General features: G+C 39.2%; 1 protein-coding gene across 1 annotated transcript in view; it reads left to right on the top strand.

The window, feature by feature from the left end:
- The window catches only part of LOC135421547 (connector enhancer of kinase suppressor of ras 2-like), a 172,691-nt gene that overhangs the window by 87,588 nt on the left and 65,677 nt on the right, over positions 1-19,426 (top strand). Inside the window, exons 5-7 of the mRNA XM_064670139.1 lie at positions 3,063-3,104; positions 7,217-7,336; positions 16,542-16,601. Of these exons, the coding sequence (XP_064526209.1) occupies positions 3,063-3,104; positions 7,217-7,336; positions 16,542-16,601 (222 nt within the window). The remainder of the gene's footprint in view (positions 1-3,062; positions 3,105-7,216; positions 7,337-16,541; positions 16,602-19,426) is intronic.

Below are 19,426 nucleotides of genomic sequence, written 5' to 3'. Positions count from 1 at the left end.
TATAGATTATGATCGAGTCTCTACCTTAATTAATTCAGGTAAAATAAGTTGCTTTGGTGCATTTACCATTGTTATCTTTGCCTAATTTCGGAGTAACCTCTTTCTTTTTAATGGGAGAATTTCAGGAGTGTTTCATTTTATGTGTGTAAGCAATATATCTTTAAATATCACTCTGTCATATCCACCCCTCCAAGGCTGATGCAGGACTTTACTGTAGTGTTATCTTGGGAAATGCCAGTCAACTGGCAAACACCTCAAATTTTTAAGTTCCCTTCCAAGCTGCTGCTTTATAGGGTCTCTCTTTCCTTTTAGTAGTCGACTTAACTCACGCTGCTTTATCGTACTAAGTTAATGAACTAAGTATTTTACATATTTTTATGTGTAGTTAACTGGCCTCAAGACCTGCCATAAAACATTCTTTATGGCATCTGCAAATTTCTGTAGTACTTGCAGTTTTTTCTTTCGGAATTAGAAATTATAATTTCGAACACAGTGTGGGTGAGCACGAGTCCTCCTGACCTTTTCTCTTCATGAATATTCAAAAAGAGCTGTTTCACTTTATCAGAGTGATGAAGGTGTACTGTACCTTTGAAAGGTAGGGTGTTCAGGACAGAGTAGAACTTGACTTGTTTGCAGTACTGCTGCTGTGACTGGTTTTGTAATTCCTGTATTTTTTTCCTTTTGCAGAGGGGAAATAGAACCCAGCTTCTAATTTTTTTTTATGATTATTTTAAAACTCTGAGAAGAAATATTTTTATCGTATCATCTTGTTACTGGAGGATGTAGAAAGAATACGACCATAACTGTTATTTATTTTCCAAGAAAAATAGATCAACATTCTATAAATGGTAGCCCTGGAAGATTATTTTTTAATGAGATCCCTAGTGCATTGCTATGTATCAGAGAGAAATAAATCAGAAGAATATTGTGACCTACATATCTTAATGTTTTAGTATAATATTGCAAGTGCTTTTAACCTCTCAGTTAAACTAGTCTGATGTATTTAAAAGAAAAAAAGTCAATATGCATCTATTTTGGAAGGAATCCCAAAGCCATTAACATTTTTCATGCTAATGTAATCTTGAATGTGCAACATAAGTACAGCTAACATTAATTCTGCTCTACAAAACTGTAAAATTTCAGTTTGACTATACATAAGTCTTCTATTCTTTGACCTGAAGTAATTAAGTTTGTTCAGAATGAAGCTCATATTGTATTTCTAGTGCAGAAATTAAAGGAATAATTTAGAAAAGAACATTAGCTCTGAAGTCAAGCTGGAAGCCCTGCTGTGATCATTTTGTTCTCTTGGTGCAGGGAGGGTTAAAAGGAGATGGTGGATGTGCTGTTTGAAGTGTGTAAAACTTGTAGGAAAAACTGCCTTGGGCATTGTCAACCAAACTGAGTAATTGAATTCTTTTTTGTGCTCTAGAAAATAACAGTATGAATACAGAAGAAACATCAAAGGGATACTTGACCATGAAATGCTAATATAAATTCTTCTGTGTTCCTTGGTGCTCACAATCTTCTGATTTTAACTTTCTTGTTCCATAGCAATTTTTTTTAAGCTGCACTCACTTAGAAATTAATTTCTCCACAGAAGCACCAAAACAAAAATTGACTTTAGAGCTGAGGGTGTGACAGTTCCCTGTGCCCGGGCTGAGGGCTTGGATAGACTGAAGCTGCTCAGCAGTGGCCTCAGATGGGATCAGGGACAACATCCTCAGAGTGTGGCACCCAAGGAAGAAGGTTTGGGAGCTGGATAAGGATTTGGGATGCTGAACAAGGGGAGCAGAGAACTGCCAGGCAGCTCCCATTTCTTTGGCAGAGTGTCTCCAGCCCAAACTGACCATACACTGACCTGCTCCTGGAGTGCACGGAGTGAGGATGTTGGAATTGTGTCATAGGAAGGTGAAGCAATTAACTGTTATTGCTAACATATTAAAATCCAGGAAAGAGGAAATCTTGAGAACTAGGGAATCTTGAGTTACTTGAAGGCATCTTTCAGGTATATCACAGTTAAATTTTACTTGAAAACTTATTCAGGGAAATAAAACCCAATAAACGAGACAGGTTTTTTGACTCGTCGTATCCTCATCCTTAAAAACACGTCCTGAAATCCATATCTGGCTTTGTACAAAGCTTTTTCCAATGTGGCATAGCCCTTGGAAAAGCATTTAACAATTCCCCAGCATAATTTGTGCTTTTAGCCATTAATTCACTTAAATGTAAATAATCTGTGCCAGCACAGCATTACAAACAAGATCCCTGTGCCAAACACGACCCCGGTGAGAGGAGGCTCCTGCCCTCAGCGCCTTGCTCCTTCCCTCCCTCCCAGGGTCTGGGACTCCCACCAACTACTGGGATGGGGGTCAGCCTTTCTGGGATACCTCGGGAACATTTTCTCCTCAGATTTTGGGACAGAAATTCCCTCTTTGCTGACTGATGGGAGCTGCTGGTGCTCCCTGGGTAGGGCAGAGGGAGCCTGGCCGGGGCTGGGGCTGCTGTCAGAGGGCACCAAGGTTCTGAGGGGCTCTATCCTCATCTCACCCTGCCTGGAAGAGTTATTTTCCATATTTCCCTTTTTATTTTCCGTTTTACTGAAGTATAGCTTGAGGTTTGAAGTGTTGACTGGCAGGAGGAGGTGGGGGCAGAGCTGCCTCAGTTTATCAGGGCTCTCTCTTGCCACCACGCCATGGCTGTGCCCTGTTTTCCAGAGGGCTGTACTGAGGGACTTTTCAAACATTAATAAGCAATAGAGGCAGCAGATCTCTTTTAACAATTTGTATGGTTGTTTGATGAAGGAAAATCAACATTCTAGCCCCTGTAATATCACTATATCAAAAGCCAAGGTAAGGGTGTGGTGATGATGCAGTTATGGACTGGTAAGATTGATTATTCTTAAAATAGGAAAATGATTATTTCAAAAGTTACAACTTTTAAGCTAACTAAGAGGTTCATCAGGGATATTTAAGAAATAGTTAACAGCATAAAGCCTTCTTTTATTTCTTAGCAGGAAATTTAATGTGATGTTCATTAATTGGTTTTGTTCTGTTTTACCACAGGATTGTACAGTGTATGAAACAGAAAATAAAATTCTTCATGTGGTAAGTAATTCTGCTTTGGTATTCTCTAATCTTACCCTGCATGCTTTAATGATTAAAAAAGAAAAAAGGCTACTCTAGGAAAATGAAATTCCTTATTATTTGACTTCATTTCTGACGAATTGTGTCAGTGGCTAAAAGCCAAAGTTCCCTGCAGTATTGCTGTCTGTTATACCTACAGTTAATTGCATACATGATCATTGTTCTTAGGTTGCTTTGGAAGCTTCACAGTATTCTTACCAGTGCTATAGTCTTACTGGGATTGCTGGTGTGGAATTCCAGCCCTCAGAGCCACAGACCTGGTGCATCACTGGTTGTCAGACTGAGCACTTTGTGCCTTCAACGCTCAAAAAATCTGGTGACAAAGGGGAATGGAAGAATCTTATTCAAGATTATTGATTAAATATTAGCCTTTAACTTCAAATACTTCATGTATTCCTGATACCAGCACTGAAAACCTGTCCTGACACTGAGATAGAGTTAAAGCCTGTGGTGAAAGGGAACTCTCAAAGGATTTACAAGTTCAGATAAGCTTTTGACAAGCTCTGCCCAAGTGCCTGACTTGTTTGGTTTGTTTTTTTTTTAGTCTTTTACACATACTCTGCTTCCAGCAGGGATTAAAATTTTCCATAAAACATTGATGTGCTGCTAAATTCAGAAAGCATGCAGTGACTTTCAGGGGGAAAAAAAAAAAGCTTACTATTGCAAACCTGAGTCTGCAAAGAACTTTTAAAAGCACCTGATATCTTTTGGAATTTGGAATGCATATATATACAAACATACACACACATACCTCTTTTAGTCCACAATTCTAACTGAGTAGGACTTCTAGAAATACACCTTTAGCAAGAATGTTACTTTTGACTTTTCTGCCTGTTCTGAATGGAAGCCTACAGAGACAGAAAAGAGAAAAGTTTCCATTTTTAAGTATTCCATAGACTCAGCAGTGAAAGAGTGATAAACCTTGGGGAGCCTGGATCCCAAGGCAGTAGAATTCCTTCTAACCTGAGCAAAATCACCTGAAACAACCTGAACACCTCAGAGAACCCAGGCTCTGACAATCAACCCCTGAGATGAATGAGAAGAATCACTATTTTTCTCACACCATCTTAAAAGCAAAAAATTACTTAAAGAATACTGAATTCAAGAATAAGATTTGTGAATTGTTCTTTTTTTTTTTTTATGGTCGCTTTATTCCTAAAAATCAAACCCAGGGTTATAAAAAATACTCAAGGAAAATAATTGTGATGTTTTAAAGTAAAATTTTACAGTTGTAAGAGATAGAATCTCTGACTTTTAAACACCATGTGGCATTTTGTTTTATTTCTGAAAGATATTGAGAAAGATACACTTAGAATTCAAAAGAGATTTGTAAAGTTATGATCCACAATTGATTTTCTTCATTGGTTATTGGAGAGATCCACAGAGGTGCAGATTTGCCTGGCAGAGCTCCAGGGCAGGATGTGCTCAGGAGATGTGATTGCAGGTGCACAGTTCCCATTCCCTCACTAATCCCATGATTAGACTGTGTCTGCTCTGCAGCCCAGGCATTATGGGAAAAGCTGAATTATGCAGGAGTGATCACTTTGGGATCACTTGAACTGCATGTCTCAGAGCCAGGTTTCCTTTTTTTGGAATACCTGTTTGGATCCCTGTGCAGCCAAATGTGGTTATCAGGACTACATCAGTTCTTTAGGCTACTATAATATACCTGGCATAATTAAAAAACTATAACCTGCCAGTTGTTCTTTCTCTCAGCAGTAAATACAGATTATTCACTTGATCCATTGCACCACCCCAGCATTAGTTTTGAGCAGCACTCAAAACTAATGAGTTCTGATGTAGAAGTTTACATAACTTGTTCAAGACTTAGTGGTTTCCTAAAGATTCTGTTCTTGTCATGGCCCGTGGAAAGAAATGTAATAAATGGGTTTAGGTGTTGGACGGCCTGTAAAATGTGTGGGAAGTTCCTCTGCAACTGAACCTTCTGAAGGAACCATTTTTGTTTGAGATGTTCCTAAGTTCACTTGGCATCTCCATGGGTTTGGAACTATTACACAAGACTTTGGTCCCTTCTGGTATTTTTATGCCAAAAATATTTCAGCATATGCTAATGTATCCTCTGATGTTGCCAGTGCCACACCAAACAGTGCTTCCTGAGCCTGTGGTTTATTCATGAATTCTGCTTTATTGCTCCCATTTATACAGTCTCAGCATTATTTGCATTATTTACAGCTGGTTTCAGGCCCCTATTGAACTACTTTACCAGCAAATTGGTATTTTTAATTAGTCTAATACAATTTTTTAAAATATTTTCCTACATAGATTTTTGTTGACTTTTGGAATCATGAGGAGATCTTAAAGATTCCCAGAATAAATTTCATAGAATCATATGATCATAAATGGTTTGGGCAGGAAGGGACCTTAAAGATCATCTCGTTCCAGCCCCCTGCCATGGGCAGGGACACTTTCCATCAGACCAGGCTGCTTTGATTGAAAAGTTCTTTGTTGTTTCTTTCCTGAAAAAGTATTTGCATGAGACAACTCTGAAGTTTTATAACATTGCATCAGAAAATAGAAAGTGTTCTCTCTGGGATTTATTCTGCATCTTGTCTGTATGTATGCCCTTGAATTTTAAGGCATAAGAGAAGCTTCAGTTGGAAATCATAGTAATATTTTGATAGAGCAATAATCCAAAAGCTGGGTGAAAGGCTGTGCTCACAGACAGGGGCAGCCACCAGTTCCTCTGTGGCAAGGGCAGCACTGTCCATTTTTTCACCCAACCAGTTTCTCCATCTCTGGTGGGAGAAAACAGGACCTAAAGTTTTGTTTCAGGGCTCTGGCCCAAAGCTGAACTGTTTGAAATAATTCTGTTCCTGGTGACCTTTAGCTGCAGCCACACACACACCTGACTGGGATGCTTTGCATCCTGCAGCTGCTGCAAAATGCAGATGCCACGTCCAGTGCTCCAGAGCTGCCCTTGGATTTCCACATGAGTAACTGCACAGTGAATGGAAACAGGGCCTATAAATTCAGGCAGTTAACTTATTCATTGTGACAACTTTATTTGTTTAACTTATATGTATAGTGTCAAATGAGATATTAGAAAGCCTCATGCTTTTGCAAATGCCTGAAATAAAACTTCCCTTAAGGGATTTCACTAGACTTTGCTATAATTAGGAAAAAATGAGAGTATAATCCCCAAAGGAAAATAGATGCACAGCTTCAACTGGAAACCCATTCTGAAATTCATCTAAATGAATGCTTTCGTATCAGGTTCAAGCATTTTTAGGTATAGTCGTTTGGAAGGAATGCTTTAAGCAACACGTGGAAATTTGGGAATAAATCTTTACATGTGAATGTTCTCTGGAACAGCTCAGCTCCTCTCTGATCCTTGGACTTTGCCTTTGATGGATGGGTTTAATCTGTCAGACCCACTGTCACCATCTATGCAATGGGCCATGCAGGGTGTTTGTGTGGATTGGCATTTAGATTTTGAGATCTTTAGCTGGAAGGCAGGATAAAATAAAATTATTGCATAGTTGGAGTGATCTGGAATATCAGTTAAAGGATGTGTTCAAAGATGCATAAGAATTTTACTTCAGGAAATGGATTAACTAAGGCACTTCTCTGTCAGTGTAATTTTTGACAAAGGAAAAATTTTCCAAGTTGTAGAGCAGAATTCACTTAATTTTCACAGTTGGTAGGGATGATCTCATCATTTGGGAGCCAGAATAGGTTATTCCGTTGGTGCATAAGACATTTCTTTTTACATATTTCACTTGAATTCCATTGTACTTAGAATCATACATTACAAACACAGATAAAATAAAGCTCATTGGATTTGGGGTTTTTTTTGGAGTGGAGAAGATATTTTAGAGATGTTCTCAGTGCACAGTGAAACCTTTTCAGCAGAACTGTACATACATGTACATTTGCTTGACATTTATGGATGTTTTCTGTTCCCTTTACCTCTTGTTCTTGACTTTCATGCACTTGTAGTTTTTAGGGTGCTAGGAATTAAAATGGTCTGTTTATTCTCAATTAGGATAAGAATTTTGCTGGTAGTTTCCAGTTTAATACAAGGAATTACATTGGCTTGTTTTTCTTCGTAGTGTAAAACCTTGTCTGGGATTTGTGACCACATCATTTCGCTCTCATCTGATTCTCTGGTGTCACAGTCAGCACATCTTGAGGTAGTTCATCTCACCAGCATCATGCCCAGTGAGGGGCTGGTAAGTAGCAAAGCAGTTTAAAGTTTAACTCTTAGGATACACCACACAAGCCTCAGTTCCTCAGGGTGGTTTGTTTTTTTGAATTTATCAAGAAATCAAAATGTATTTTTAAGCAGTGTTCTTTTTTAGTAAGCTGAATCAAATTTCTGAAGGTAATTTAATTGACATTTAGCTGAATAAAGGGATTGTATTTTATATTTTTTTAATTAAAGCCTGTTTTATCCAGGGCTTCATATGCGACTGGTGACTGTGTGAGCAGCTAAAGAAAAGTTCTGGTCCTTTGAAAGCCCTATTGCAGCTTTTGGAATGTACTGAAATAATCCCCAAATACAAAGATATACAAATAAAATTAAGTAAATGTCCTTAACAAAATTAATGACATTTAACCATTTGAATGACATCTAATCATTTGAAAATGATCAGGGGAAGGTTTGTTTCTTGGACTTGCATAAAAACAGTTCCGTGATCAGTTAAAACAAACTTTCAGATGTAGCAGCCCAGAAGCAAAACAAATCCCTTTAGTTTGTAAATTGTTCACTGAGCAGCCTGGTCAGGTGTCCCCTGCACATCCCAGCTGCTCTGGGTTAGTGATGGGTCACAGCACCTAAATGTTCTGCAGAGATGAGTTTCGGAATTATTTGGCTACAGCTTTTGAATATTCATGGAACTCGATAGTCCCTCACTTTACAACCATTCATTCTGATGTTGGTGGGCTGTAGGAGGATAAGGATTGTGCTTGGGAACCTAAGATCCCAATAAAAGCTGGAATTTAAGGTGGCACTGCAGGCACTGGGATGTTCTTGTATGTTCTCCTCAAGAGCCAGGCTGCTTTTCCCAATACAACCTCTTAGATTGTCTTCAGCTGCCTTCTCAGAAGTTTTTTAATTTCTTCCTTTTCCCTACAAGAGGAATGTTCATTCTGGAGGAAGCAGTTGGAGGAGCAAAAAAGGGAGAAGGGGGTAGAAAAATTGGCATCTATAAGGCTTATCTGCAGAAAATTCCATAACTGACAAATTCAAATCCATTTGAGTGCCACTGTACACAGTGTGGCACATTTCCTGCTTGTCATTCAGCGTGATTTACAGATTTATTTTAAATTTCTGCCAGTTGAGACGTTTTGTATTATTTCAACATCTTCCTCTTTGTTCTGACATTGAGTAGTGACGAACATCATATGCAAATCCTGTCAAAGTTACAAGGGCATACTTATTCTGAGGTATGCATATTAATTTGGGAATGATGTATTTTAATAACATGCGGGTGAGGGTTGTGTGACTGCACAAGTTTACTTTATCCTTAGACTGATTTAGTCAATAAAGAACATTCCCCAGCATAAAGCACATTTCATTTTCATTCTGTGCCATCGCAGATGCTCAGCCCAGTGTGTAATCCTGAACATGGACATAATTTGCTTGCTGTGCTGCTGCATCTTAATGGACAAATATGTTCCATTTATGGCTCAGTTTCCCCTCTACCTCGATTTCTGGGTTAGTGTAGGGGTATCCAGGAACTACAGGTCGGTGTATTTGCAGCTCCTGAAGTAAATATGCTGTAAATCTCAGTGGGTTTGACTTGCATTAAGAGCCCCACACCCAGCACTCTGCTTCTCTAGATGGCTTTCCTTTCTGTGCACAGATGTGATGTGTTTCTGCTGGACTAATTAGAGGAAAGTTGGTTATCAGTGCTGAAGAGAACATGAGCACAGAGTGGATGTATTTTCCTCAGAGATGATGGAGCACAATAAGCAGGGCTTGGCACTGCTGGTGCTTCCCATCCAGTGGTGGCTCTAGATCTAGGGCAGAGTGGAGGCTGGGGAAGGACAGAAGGAGTGGAACCAGCTCCAAAAATAACATGTCCTATGGGAAATTGAAAATGTTATGGTGTGCAGGCTGAGACAGGGGTCTGCCAGGAGTCCCTGGGTGTGACAGGTTTATGTTCTAATGAACTGACCATAAAGTGTTGGAGTGTGATTTAAATCTTTAAGGCAGGAGTGACCACGGTGAGAGATGTTAACTGTGCTGGTGTGGCCTGCTGTGTGGTTCACATTTTTCCTAAATCCCCCCTTTCTCTGGCAGAACATCCCCTGTGCTGTGCTGATGGGGAGGGCTGGATGGACTCTCTCTGGGTGGAAGAACCACTGTGTAGTTCTCCATCCTCAGTGAGCCAACAACAGGGCAGTGAGTGGGCACTGCTGACAGAGGACACGGGACAAATACTGCAATCAAAATTGCCTGACAATTTATCTTTTTTTTCCCCCCTTTTTTCCCTTAGATGAAGTGAAATCACAGTGAATGAGTGAGTTTTCTGTGCCTAATTGTGAAGGCTCTATAACGTGTTAGGTTGGAAAGTTCCTTGTACTCAGTTTTGCTGACGCTGTGTTCTGTTTAGAAGAAAATATGAAAAAGGACTATAAATGGGAATAAAAGAAAAATCATGTGAAAAGGAAAAGAAAACATTAATCAGAATCAAATATAGAACACAGTAATGAATTACAAATGGCTTTCTCATGATTGTATAGCAGATTTTTTCCACAGGATCTCTGCTCCATTCAAGAGAAAAATGAGCGCTATTCAGTGAATGGAAAGTATTCAGAGTTCCATTTTTATCCTTATCATTCAGTGTAGGGGTTGAGGCCTGATTTACCACACTTCAGCTAAGCTCTGCATTCCCTGGAGTTACTAATTTCATCGTGAGTTGGTTTATCTACTTTTTATATGGCCTTACTGAGTGCTTCACAGGCACTAATTAATTCATCCTCCCAACACGCTTGTGAAAAGGATACTGTAATTTGAGTTTTACAGGTAGGAATCTAACACAGCAATTTTTGTCAAAATCACCAAAAATCTGCTTTTCAAGAGCAGCTTAGTGTACAATTTTTCAGAACATTTGTTACCTTCATGGCATGGTTTAAAACAGTCACTCTTGGGTTTAAGTGTAGCTAAGATTTCCACAGCTCCTGAGAACAGGGTTCACACAGGGTTGACACCTAGAAAGTGAACACAATTGTTCACCACTGGTGAAAAATGGGTTGTAAATGACTCAGATCTATGCAAATTCGGTTATCTGGGGTGATATTCAGTTGACTTAATTATGAATCTTTCACTATTTTCAAAACTCCATTTGCAAAATTTTTATTATGTGCCTTTTAATTCTACACCCAACGAGCCAGGAATCCTATGGACACTGTACAAGCTCCCACATAAAGGGAATTAATTTCCAGGTCCAAGTCCATGCAGTTCCTGCACAGAGTCAGGACTCCTGTGGAGCAGTGTCTGTGTGTTTAATTGTGTAAATAAATTCAGGATCACAAAGCATTTTCACAAAGGGACTTTAAGTCTTTGGAATGTGTATCTTCAGTTTGAGCATTTCTGACTTTCTGTTCGTGCTTTTACGACCTTAAAGTCAATTTTTTTCCCCCCCTCTCTAAAATACCTTCCTTTCCAGTTTGCTTTACTAAAACACCACCTTATCTCCTGCCTTGCCCCTCTCTGCTGGCATTTTCATGGCAGTTTGCTGGGCAAAAGGATCTGCACTGGGGAACACAGGCTGTAGGTTCCGTTCCAAGCCCTGGTGGCTGTGTTTGCATCCTGATCTCTGCAGGCATTTGTTGGCCTCCAGGAACACACTGGGTTTTTTTTTCCTCTGTCTTCCCATCCCTTCCCAAACTGTACCAGTTCCTCCTTTCCCCCCTTTAGCCACTGAATCGTCCGTGGCAAATAATTTTCTGTTTCATTTTAAAGTAACTTTAAAGACTGTAAACCACTTTTTCTCCTGGACTGTAGTAGTGTGTATGGTAATACCATTTATATCCGAAGTGATCAGCCTGAATAAGGTGTCTGGAAGGCAAAGCTTTGTTTCAAACTGTCAATTTGACAAATTTCAAGTAAATTCCTGTACTAAAAAGGTGTTAGATTGTGAGAACCACTGTTAGCTCCGACAGAGCATGAACACTTAAATTTGTAGGAAATAGAATAAAATAATGATCTATGAAAATTCCTTTCCCACTTTAAATTTCCTGGCATCATGAGTCCACATTAAGAAACAAGCCCTTGAGTCAGGAGTTTGTGTTACTGTTGGCAGCTCCTGAGCTTGCTGCTAAATCGGAGGGTGAGAGGAGGTGAAAAAGGCTGTGAGAACCTCCCCATCAATCACCTCAGACCAAGGCCAGAGCCAGCTGTGGAGCACTTTTAACATTAGATAAACAGGCAGTGTTTTATTTGAGATGGTGGATATAGAGATTTTCCATAGGATGAGATCACTGAATGCTTTTTGAGGTTTGGGGCTTTTTTCCCCTCCTGCCCTTGGATGATCAGAGATTGTGTGGAGTGGGAGATTATTTATTTTTTTTTTGTATCACAGCCAGTATTATTTTGGACTAAACTTTTTTTTTTAATCTTCTGAACTTGATGTGCTGTCCATATATTTAAAGATACTTCTGTGTAACATGCAGCTTTAATCTGCTTTGATGAGATTAATGATTCCTCTTACGCAGGAGATTCTGAACAGGGGGGCAGTTGGGGTTTTATGGTTTGGGTTTGTATCTTCTGATGTCTGAGGAATGTTTTGCTTCTTTCCTTCTGGAATGCAGGAGCACTTTTATTCCTCTTCCTTTCACTTACTTAGTTGTTCTCTCTTGTGTCTGAGCTTCCTACTGCTGATAGAAACAGTGTAATCTGACACAATTTAATTAAGATGTACAATTATATCCATGGCTTCGTTAACTTTTCTGCAGAGGGAGCTTTTCCTGTTTCATTTTTAAGAACTTAAGGAAAGCAAAGATTGTGGGAATAAACATTTTTGTAAAACCAGCTGTGTATAATTGGGGAAAAAAATCCAACAAACATATTTTTAATGTGGTGTTTTGTCATATTCCAACAAATAAGTGGTATGCAAACATGAATCATCTGATAATAGTTCATTGATACTCAAGAATGAGTAATGGCCAACAGTTGGAAGTGTTGGAAGAACTAGCCAGAAATGCTCATCCTAGGAGAGTTTATTCTTGCTAAATTCAGAACTCTTCAAGTGTTGTCTGAAATATCCACAAATTAACCTGGGAATAAATGCTGTCACTTAAAAATACACTGCTGTCATTATATCCTGGTTAATTAACCAGATGACTCGGCAAGACATTTTTCAAGGAAATTCCCCTGACAAATGGAATGTTTTCTGGGGAAAAGTCTCTTCAAAATGGGATTTTGAATGGTTGATGCCTCCCCATATGCTTTCAAAGGTCAGATTTTAATTAAAAACTTTTAATTCACTTTGTCACTAGGGGACAGTGACAGAGTTACTCAGGAACAGTGAGGTTCTTGATGTGATGCCTGTGAAACACTTCCTTATTCTGTAATACCTTTCATAGATCAGCATCATTCTTCAGAGTTTCCTGTCTGAGGACTACCATAATTATTGCTAAAGAGCAACTGTTTATTTCTAACCCACTAATTGTCAACGAATCTGAGCCACCTTCCCAGTGTGAGGGATAATCCTCCACCCTTGCCCAGAGATAAGGGGTCTAGCTTGTCATTGTTCTGTGCTCTGAGCCCACCAGTGGGATTCCAGAAGAAACCAGAGGGAATAAAAAAAGGGGAGATGAGTAATTTTGAAAAAGGACTCCAGTAAAAGTCTCCTTCTAAGGGCAGAAAATAGACCAGTATGTTATGGGGACTGAAGGGGCAAAAGGACTTAATTGAGAGGGGGGACATGGAGGGATGTGGGAGGATCTCCCACAGCCTAATGGATTCCAAGATTCCAGGAGTTCCTCTGTTTATGTGCTTTTTGTCTGTGAAAACCACTGACAAAAGGTTCTTCTTGTTTAGTCTTGGCCCGGTGGTTTTGCTGTCTTATGACTGGAACCTATGAAATGGTTTGCAAGCAGTTTGTGTAAAAAGTTATATGAGAATAATTAGTTTACAAGAGAATATCTCAATTTCCATCAGACTTTATAACAGAAATGATTAGGATCAAAATAGCAGATATGTGGATGCTCTTTTCATTAATTACCGTACCAGTTAATTAAAGGTTCTGCTTATGTAAAAGTAGTGGAATCACAGACAGGTTTGGGTTGGAAGGGACCTTAAAGCTCAACTCATTCCAACCCCCTGCCATGGGCAGGGACACCTCCCACTAGCCCAGGGTACTCAGCCTGACCTCAAACACCTCCAAATTACAGAATGTGACTCTCTGGAATTTGCTGCATCAGTGTGAGTGCTTTGAGCCACAGATAAAAGAGAAAATCATTTTAAACCAAAGAAATGCCCCCAACAGTCCCAGCTGTGTCAGCAGTTGTCACAACAGGATCTGGGCTTGGGAAAAAGAGGGTTATGGTTCAATTCCTCAGCTGCAGCATTACATCAGGATTTGTCTGGAACTTATATTAGCTGACAAAATTTTTCAAACCTTTTTTTTTTTTTTTTTTTTAGGTTTATTAACCTTAAAAAATGCTTACATAAGTGGAAACAGAATGAAACCATGATGGACATAAAGACAGCCAATAGCCCATTAAATGGAAAGAAAGGTCCAGCTCTTCTGCCTAATGTAGCCCACGAATACTTGCCTGCTTTTTCGGGGGTCACAGAATTAACAGCTCGTTAAATGACTAATTTTTGCAGTTTTGGCTGTTCCTTATAAGCCAGAACAGATAATTTTGATTTTTCACAGGAAATTTGATGAAAGCGATCCCCTTAAAGCCTTTTGTTTATATCTACAAACTACTTTGTGTATATATATATATATGAGCAAATTAAATTTTTGAAGTGTAAAATATGTGGGTGTAATATATATCTATTTTATATAAAGTATCTTGCATTCTCAACTACACGAAGTAAAAAAAATAATACAACAATTTTTTATTTTTTTACACAGAATAATCTTTCCAGGTTTTCAGGTAACAGAGATGTCAAGGGGATACTCTGCTCATATAATGGTCAAAAAGAAACAAGCTCATTATCTTTCTTTTGGGATAATAAGGATGAAAGCTCTGTCTAAGATAATTTGCAGGCTATGAGTCATTCACTAAAATTGTTTATTTTTTTATATATTCTTAAATTTTAATAGCTGAGATGAAAGAGCAGATAGCAAAATGTAGGGTAATTCTTAGTCATTAGTCAGGTTTTATGCCTCTCAGATGGCACATGTTAAGAGATAAAATTGTAATTTGAATTTTTCCAAAAATACACAGAGATTAACAAGAGGCTAAGAACTTCAGGAAAAAATAGGGGGTCAAATTTAGTGAAAAGTTTAGCACTGTGTCCTCTGTTGGCCTCAAAAATCTTACTGTGTTGGTTTGTTGAGTGGGAAATGAATCTTGTCAAAGCAAGTAGGATGTCAGAGCTGTGATATCAAATTTGCTATTAAAAGTGTGGCTGGAAATGTGCTATTGAGGTCTCCCATGTGCTAAAAGAACAGCCTCCCTTGGCGTGGGCAGCAATGTTGTGTAACATTCCAGCTAAAAGTTCACTCTGGAAATCCAGCATAACACAAACTGGAGGGATTAAATATCTATTTATGGCTTATATGGAGACTCCACATCCCATTCTCCATGAGAACCTTCCCAGTTTTTCAGGATCTGGTGCTCTTGTTTCTGTCTTCGAGATGGCAAAGAGAAAGAACCAGGTGTTTGTCAGTGACTGCTGAAGGTACCACAGAGACACTGGAATGGCAAACACTGATAGAATTAAACCATCTCTGGAGCAGAATATCCTGGAAGACTCACCACAAATTGTTTCTTCCAAATAATCATATTTTATGAAAGTGATTTAAAGACTTGCTAGATTTAATTTGGACGTCTCTGGTTTTTACAAATGAAATAGTTTATAAAACAGTCTCATTAAAGAAAATTTCTTGTCATGAGGAGTAAAATCTAAAATGGAGTTTCTTATGCAGCAGAGTTGAGCAGCCTTATCAGGTTTAGTCAGTCTTTATTTTAAAGATTTAAATAAATTTAAAACTTGCTGAAGTGGAATTAGTTTACACTAAGGCAGAAGTCACTTTTTCTGATGATGAAAAATCCAAACAGATGCAATGAGAGCAGGTTTCTCAAACCTTGTCCAGTCAAGACCTGACCTTCTCCAAGTCAGTGATTCCACAGCCTTGCCAGCCTGTTCCAGTGTTTTATCATCCTCATGGTGAAACTGAAAAATAAAAATTCTTTAACTCAGTTCCAACTTGTGTCCCTTGCTTCTCATCTCCCACTTTTGGGAAGGGTTTGGCTCCATCTCCTCTTTAGTCCTCCAGTTCAGGTAGATGTAGAGAGCAATATAATCTGAACTTCATAGCTTTTTAACTTTGGGGTTTTGGGGGGAGGACTGGGGGTGGTGTTTGTGTGAACACCTCACCCAAAGTTCTTCATTAGCACTCAGGAATCTTGGAACTGATTTCTCTGAACAAAATGTTCTGCCTTGTTGCTGGGGGCTCTAAGCTTGGGTTTTGACAGCGCAAGGTGAGGCAGAATTACTGAAAGGGCAATAAATCAGCAGTACAATGTACCAATTAGATTAATTAGACTGCAAGATGTGATGGAATAACCACGGTACATGGAGCTGTGAAGCTCTGACCTCCCTCCTGAGACACAGGCACACCAGCAATTGAGGCTCCTGACACTGAAGGCTCTGTGTGTGTGCACAGCTCCCCACCCTGCCTGCCTCTCTCTATCTTGTCAGTCACCTCCTTGAAGCAGAATTCTTGCTGGACTAATTACAAAGTTCCTGTTAGTTCACCAAGCTCATTTTTCTCCCTAAATTGGCAATATGAGCCCTGGCTTGTGTCTTTTCTGAGTTAGTCTCTGGCTTGGTTTTTATTGGATCAGGAGCTGACTGAAAGTGGGGCATTTAAGTCTAAAAGCTCCTCCCGTTCATGCTCTTGGTTTCAACTTTTCTTTCATGTCACTGGGACTAAAAAGAGGTCCTGTTAAATATTTCAGGTACTGAATAGGCACCCTTTGTGCTGATGCTCAGTGTTTAATTCTGTCCACAAACTCTAGAATAAAATAAAAGCATTAAGGGAGAAAACAATGCTATGTATAATGGCCTTCATATATATATTTGTTCAACTTAGATTTGCAAATGTTAATTGACCACTGTTCCTTCCAGTCTGTTCAAATGTTATGGGCCTCAGACTGGAGTAAACCTTCTATTTGAATTATCATGCAGATGGCATGTATTTGTTTCCTGCAAACATTAATTACCCTTTCTGCTCTTTTTTCCAGGGAATGTATATCAAATCAACATATGATGGACTCCATGTAATCACAGGAACAACTGAAAATGTAAGATTCTTTATTGTAAATTACTTTTATCGTGCATACAATTATTTTCTGGGTATGTGCAGTGCATTTTGTAACGTGAAGACTTGCTTTTAATCAAGCCAGTTTTTATTAATAATTTTTTTAATGTATATATATTACTTTTGTAAAAACTGTAACCCTTGAAAACAGATATAGAAAAGTGTCTATGTTTAAATTACCTATAAACAACAATATAATAATATTAAATTCTTGAACTTCTCTCCTCAAGGGTTCTTCACATCCACCTCTCCAATTGTATTCATGCATGTGTTGTCCTCAGCACAAATGGTTTCTGTTATATGAAATAAACTGTATTTTATATTTGCCATCATTTGTAGTAAAAATGCAGACGCGATCAAGAAAAACGTATTAATGATCATTTTTATTGTGAGACAACTCTGAACCAAAAGCACCCATAGATCAGTGTGAGTGATCACAGCAGAACTGAACAGTGTGACAAGAGGAGCGACGGAGCTTCTAAACATCCTCCCCGTTACTTAACGTGCAATTCATAATTAGAAATGGGAAAAAAAATAAATTGACTTCAACTGCTGCAATCTAATTACTGTGACAGGCTTCATAACAAGGCCCTTCTGGTTTTCATCTAAGCTTTTAGTCACACTGTTCTCGTTCAGGCTCGGGGCTGTTTAACAGGGGAGAGCCGGGGAAACGACAAGTTTGGGTTTTATAAAGCTAATATTGGAATTTTGAACTGCTGACACTCAGGGAATGTGAAATGGGCACTGGGCAGGTGGGTAAAGATGGAAATCCTGGCTGGCCCATGCGGGTGAGCTTCATGTGTCATATTTTGTCCTCTTTGACTTCTGTATATTGAACAATATTGCATCATGTGGGCTTTGGCAGTGCAAACCCATGGGAAGCCTCATGATTTGTATGTCACAATTTGGGAAGACCATTCTAATGCAAATCAAACTTAAAATTTGTTTGCTTGTTTATATTGTCACCACTGGCAACATTTAGAAGTCTTTAAATAACTGCATGTGTATCATGAGTCCTGGAAATTATGAATGATCCATCTTTATTATGTTGGACAGATTATTTTCATAGAGTGAATTACTCATGCTGTAATTAATCCAGTTTTTTACTGTAATTCTAATTAATTTCAGAAATATAATGCAGTTGGTAGGGAAAATATTTATATATTTATAATTGAAATTCACAGAAAGAATTACTAAGTTGGCAGCCAGTAAAATTTTTGTTTTTATTTTGACTACCAAAACTTTTTGACAGGACACCACCAGCAGAAGTTGCTCTTTTGTTTTTGCTGGAAGTGTAATCACATGTGCAGATAAACCAGCTTCAAAGACCTTTAATTTCTGGTGTTTCAGCAAATTGATTTTTCATTCCTTTTGAAGGGATAATTGACCTCAGAGCCAGTGTTTAATTAGCTCAGCCTCATCCAAGTCAGGAAAGGAGCTAAAAAGAGAAAGAGCCAGGCCTTTGCTTTTCTACCTCATGTCAGCTGAAGTTAAACAGCAGGAATGGTGGTGTTCACTGCAGTTTCCTGCTCACCTTGCTCACCATTTAAAGCAATCAAGTTGGTGTTGATGTTGAATTCTAGAAATATTTCTGTTACATGTTTAGTCCCGTGCAAAAGAGCAGTCAGCCAAAATTCTGCCACTGAAAGGAGAAGGCGACTGTGAGCCGGGTGGTTCTTCACATCATCCTGTAAAATGTGCAGGTGAAATCCTGTTTCCTTTAGTGCAGAAGGACTCAGGTGGCAGGAGGTGACTCCAATGACCAGGGCTTAGCTCCAGGCTGGAATGACCAAAGCCCTTCTGAAAGCCAAGCTGGTGAGGAGCTGGAATGCAGCTCATGTTGGGCACAGGGAGGTTGGGAATGGCAAACGAGCAGCAGGCCAAAGGAAAAAGCTGTGCTTGGAACAGCACCTGGGACACCCTTGGAATCACTGTGTCAGCCACTGGCTCTTTGCCCTGTTGGCTGGGGATTTCCTGGGTGAACAATGCCTGAGGTTTCCTGCTCTCCACAGCTGTGCTCTCTGCAGTGCCTGTTCACCAGGCAGCAGGTGCCACTGCTCTTTTACCCCCTCAGGGAGGAGTCTCTTTGCGTTTAATTCAGAAATCACTGCAGTCATTTTCTTCCCGGTGGTAATTTGGGGGTTTTGTTGTATTGTCTCCTCTTGTCTTTGTTCCTTTTATTTGTTTATTTTACGTTTTTAACCTGCATCCACAAAAGGGAGGGGTGGGATTTTGGATGGAAGGCAGTGCAGCTGAAGAGCTCTTGCCTGTTTCCTGGAAGTCAGGATTGGTTCACACCGAGCATCGACACATCACATTTACTGCAGATAAATCTTTCCTTCCTTGGCATTGACACCTGGCTCTTGTGCTTATTGTGTTTAACAATTTATGTTATATGCTGGCTCCAAAAGACATCCAGGCACTCAACTAAATTTTGGTAGCATAACTCCTTTCTTTGAGTAACAACTTCGACAGCATTAGGGCCAAGCCATTCTCTGTAGCCACAAGTGGCTCTTTTTCTGCTTTTCTTCTTTACCTGGACAGAGCATTTGAACTGTTATTCAAAGAGCATTTTGCTTTAAATGTTTCTGCACTGTTTGAGAAGGGACAGTGTGTCCTCTCCTCTCTCTGACCCCATATCTAGCAAGTAAACATTCAACCTTTCTACTGGTCTACTTCATTAGTAGCTAATTTCCAGTGGGATTTATCTCTCAAGGTGATGTCTCAGCTCTTTAATTCTTTCCTGGTTGTTTTCTCTTCACTGCCAAGTTGTGTACTCTGTGTCAGTAGAACACTCTTGTGAGCTCA

Source organism: Pseudopipra pipra, chromosome 13 (genome assembly GCF_036250125.1).
Source record: "Pseudopipra pipra isolate bDixPip1 chromosome 13, bDixPip1.hap1, whole genome shotgun sequence".
In the NCBI taxonomy this organism is placed as follows: Eukaryota; Metazoa; Chordata; class Aves; order Passeriformes; family Pipridae; genus Pseudopipra; species Pseudopipra pipra.
The sequence above is the reverse complement of the archived record's forward strand: the minus strand, read 5'-3'. Positions and strand labels throughout refer to the sequence as shown.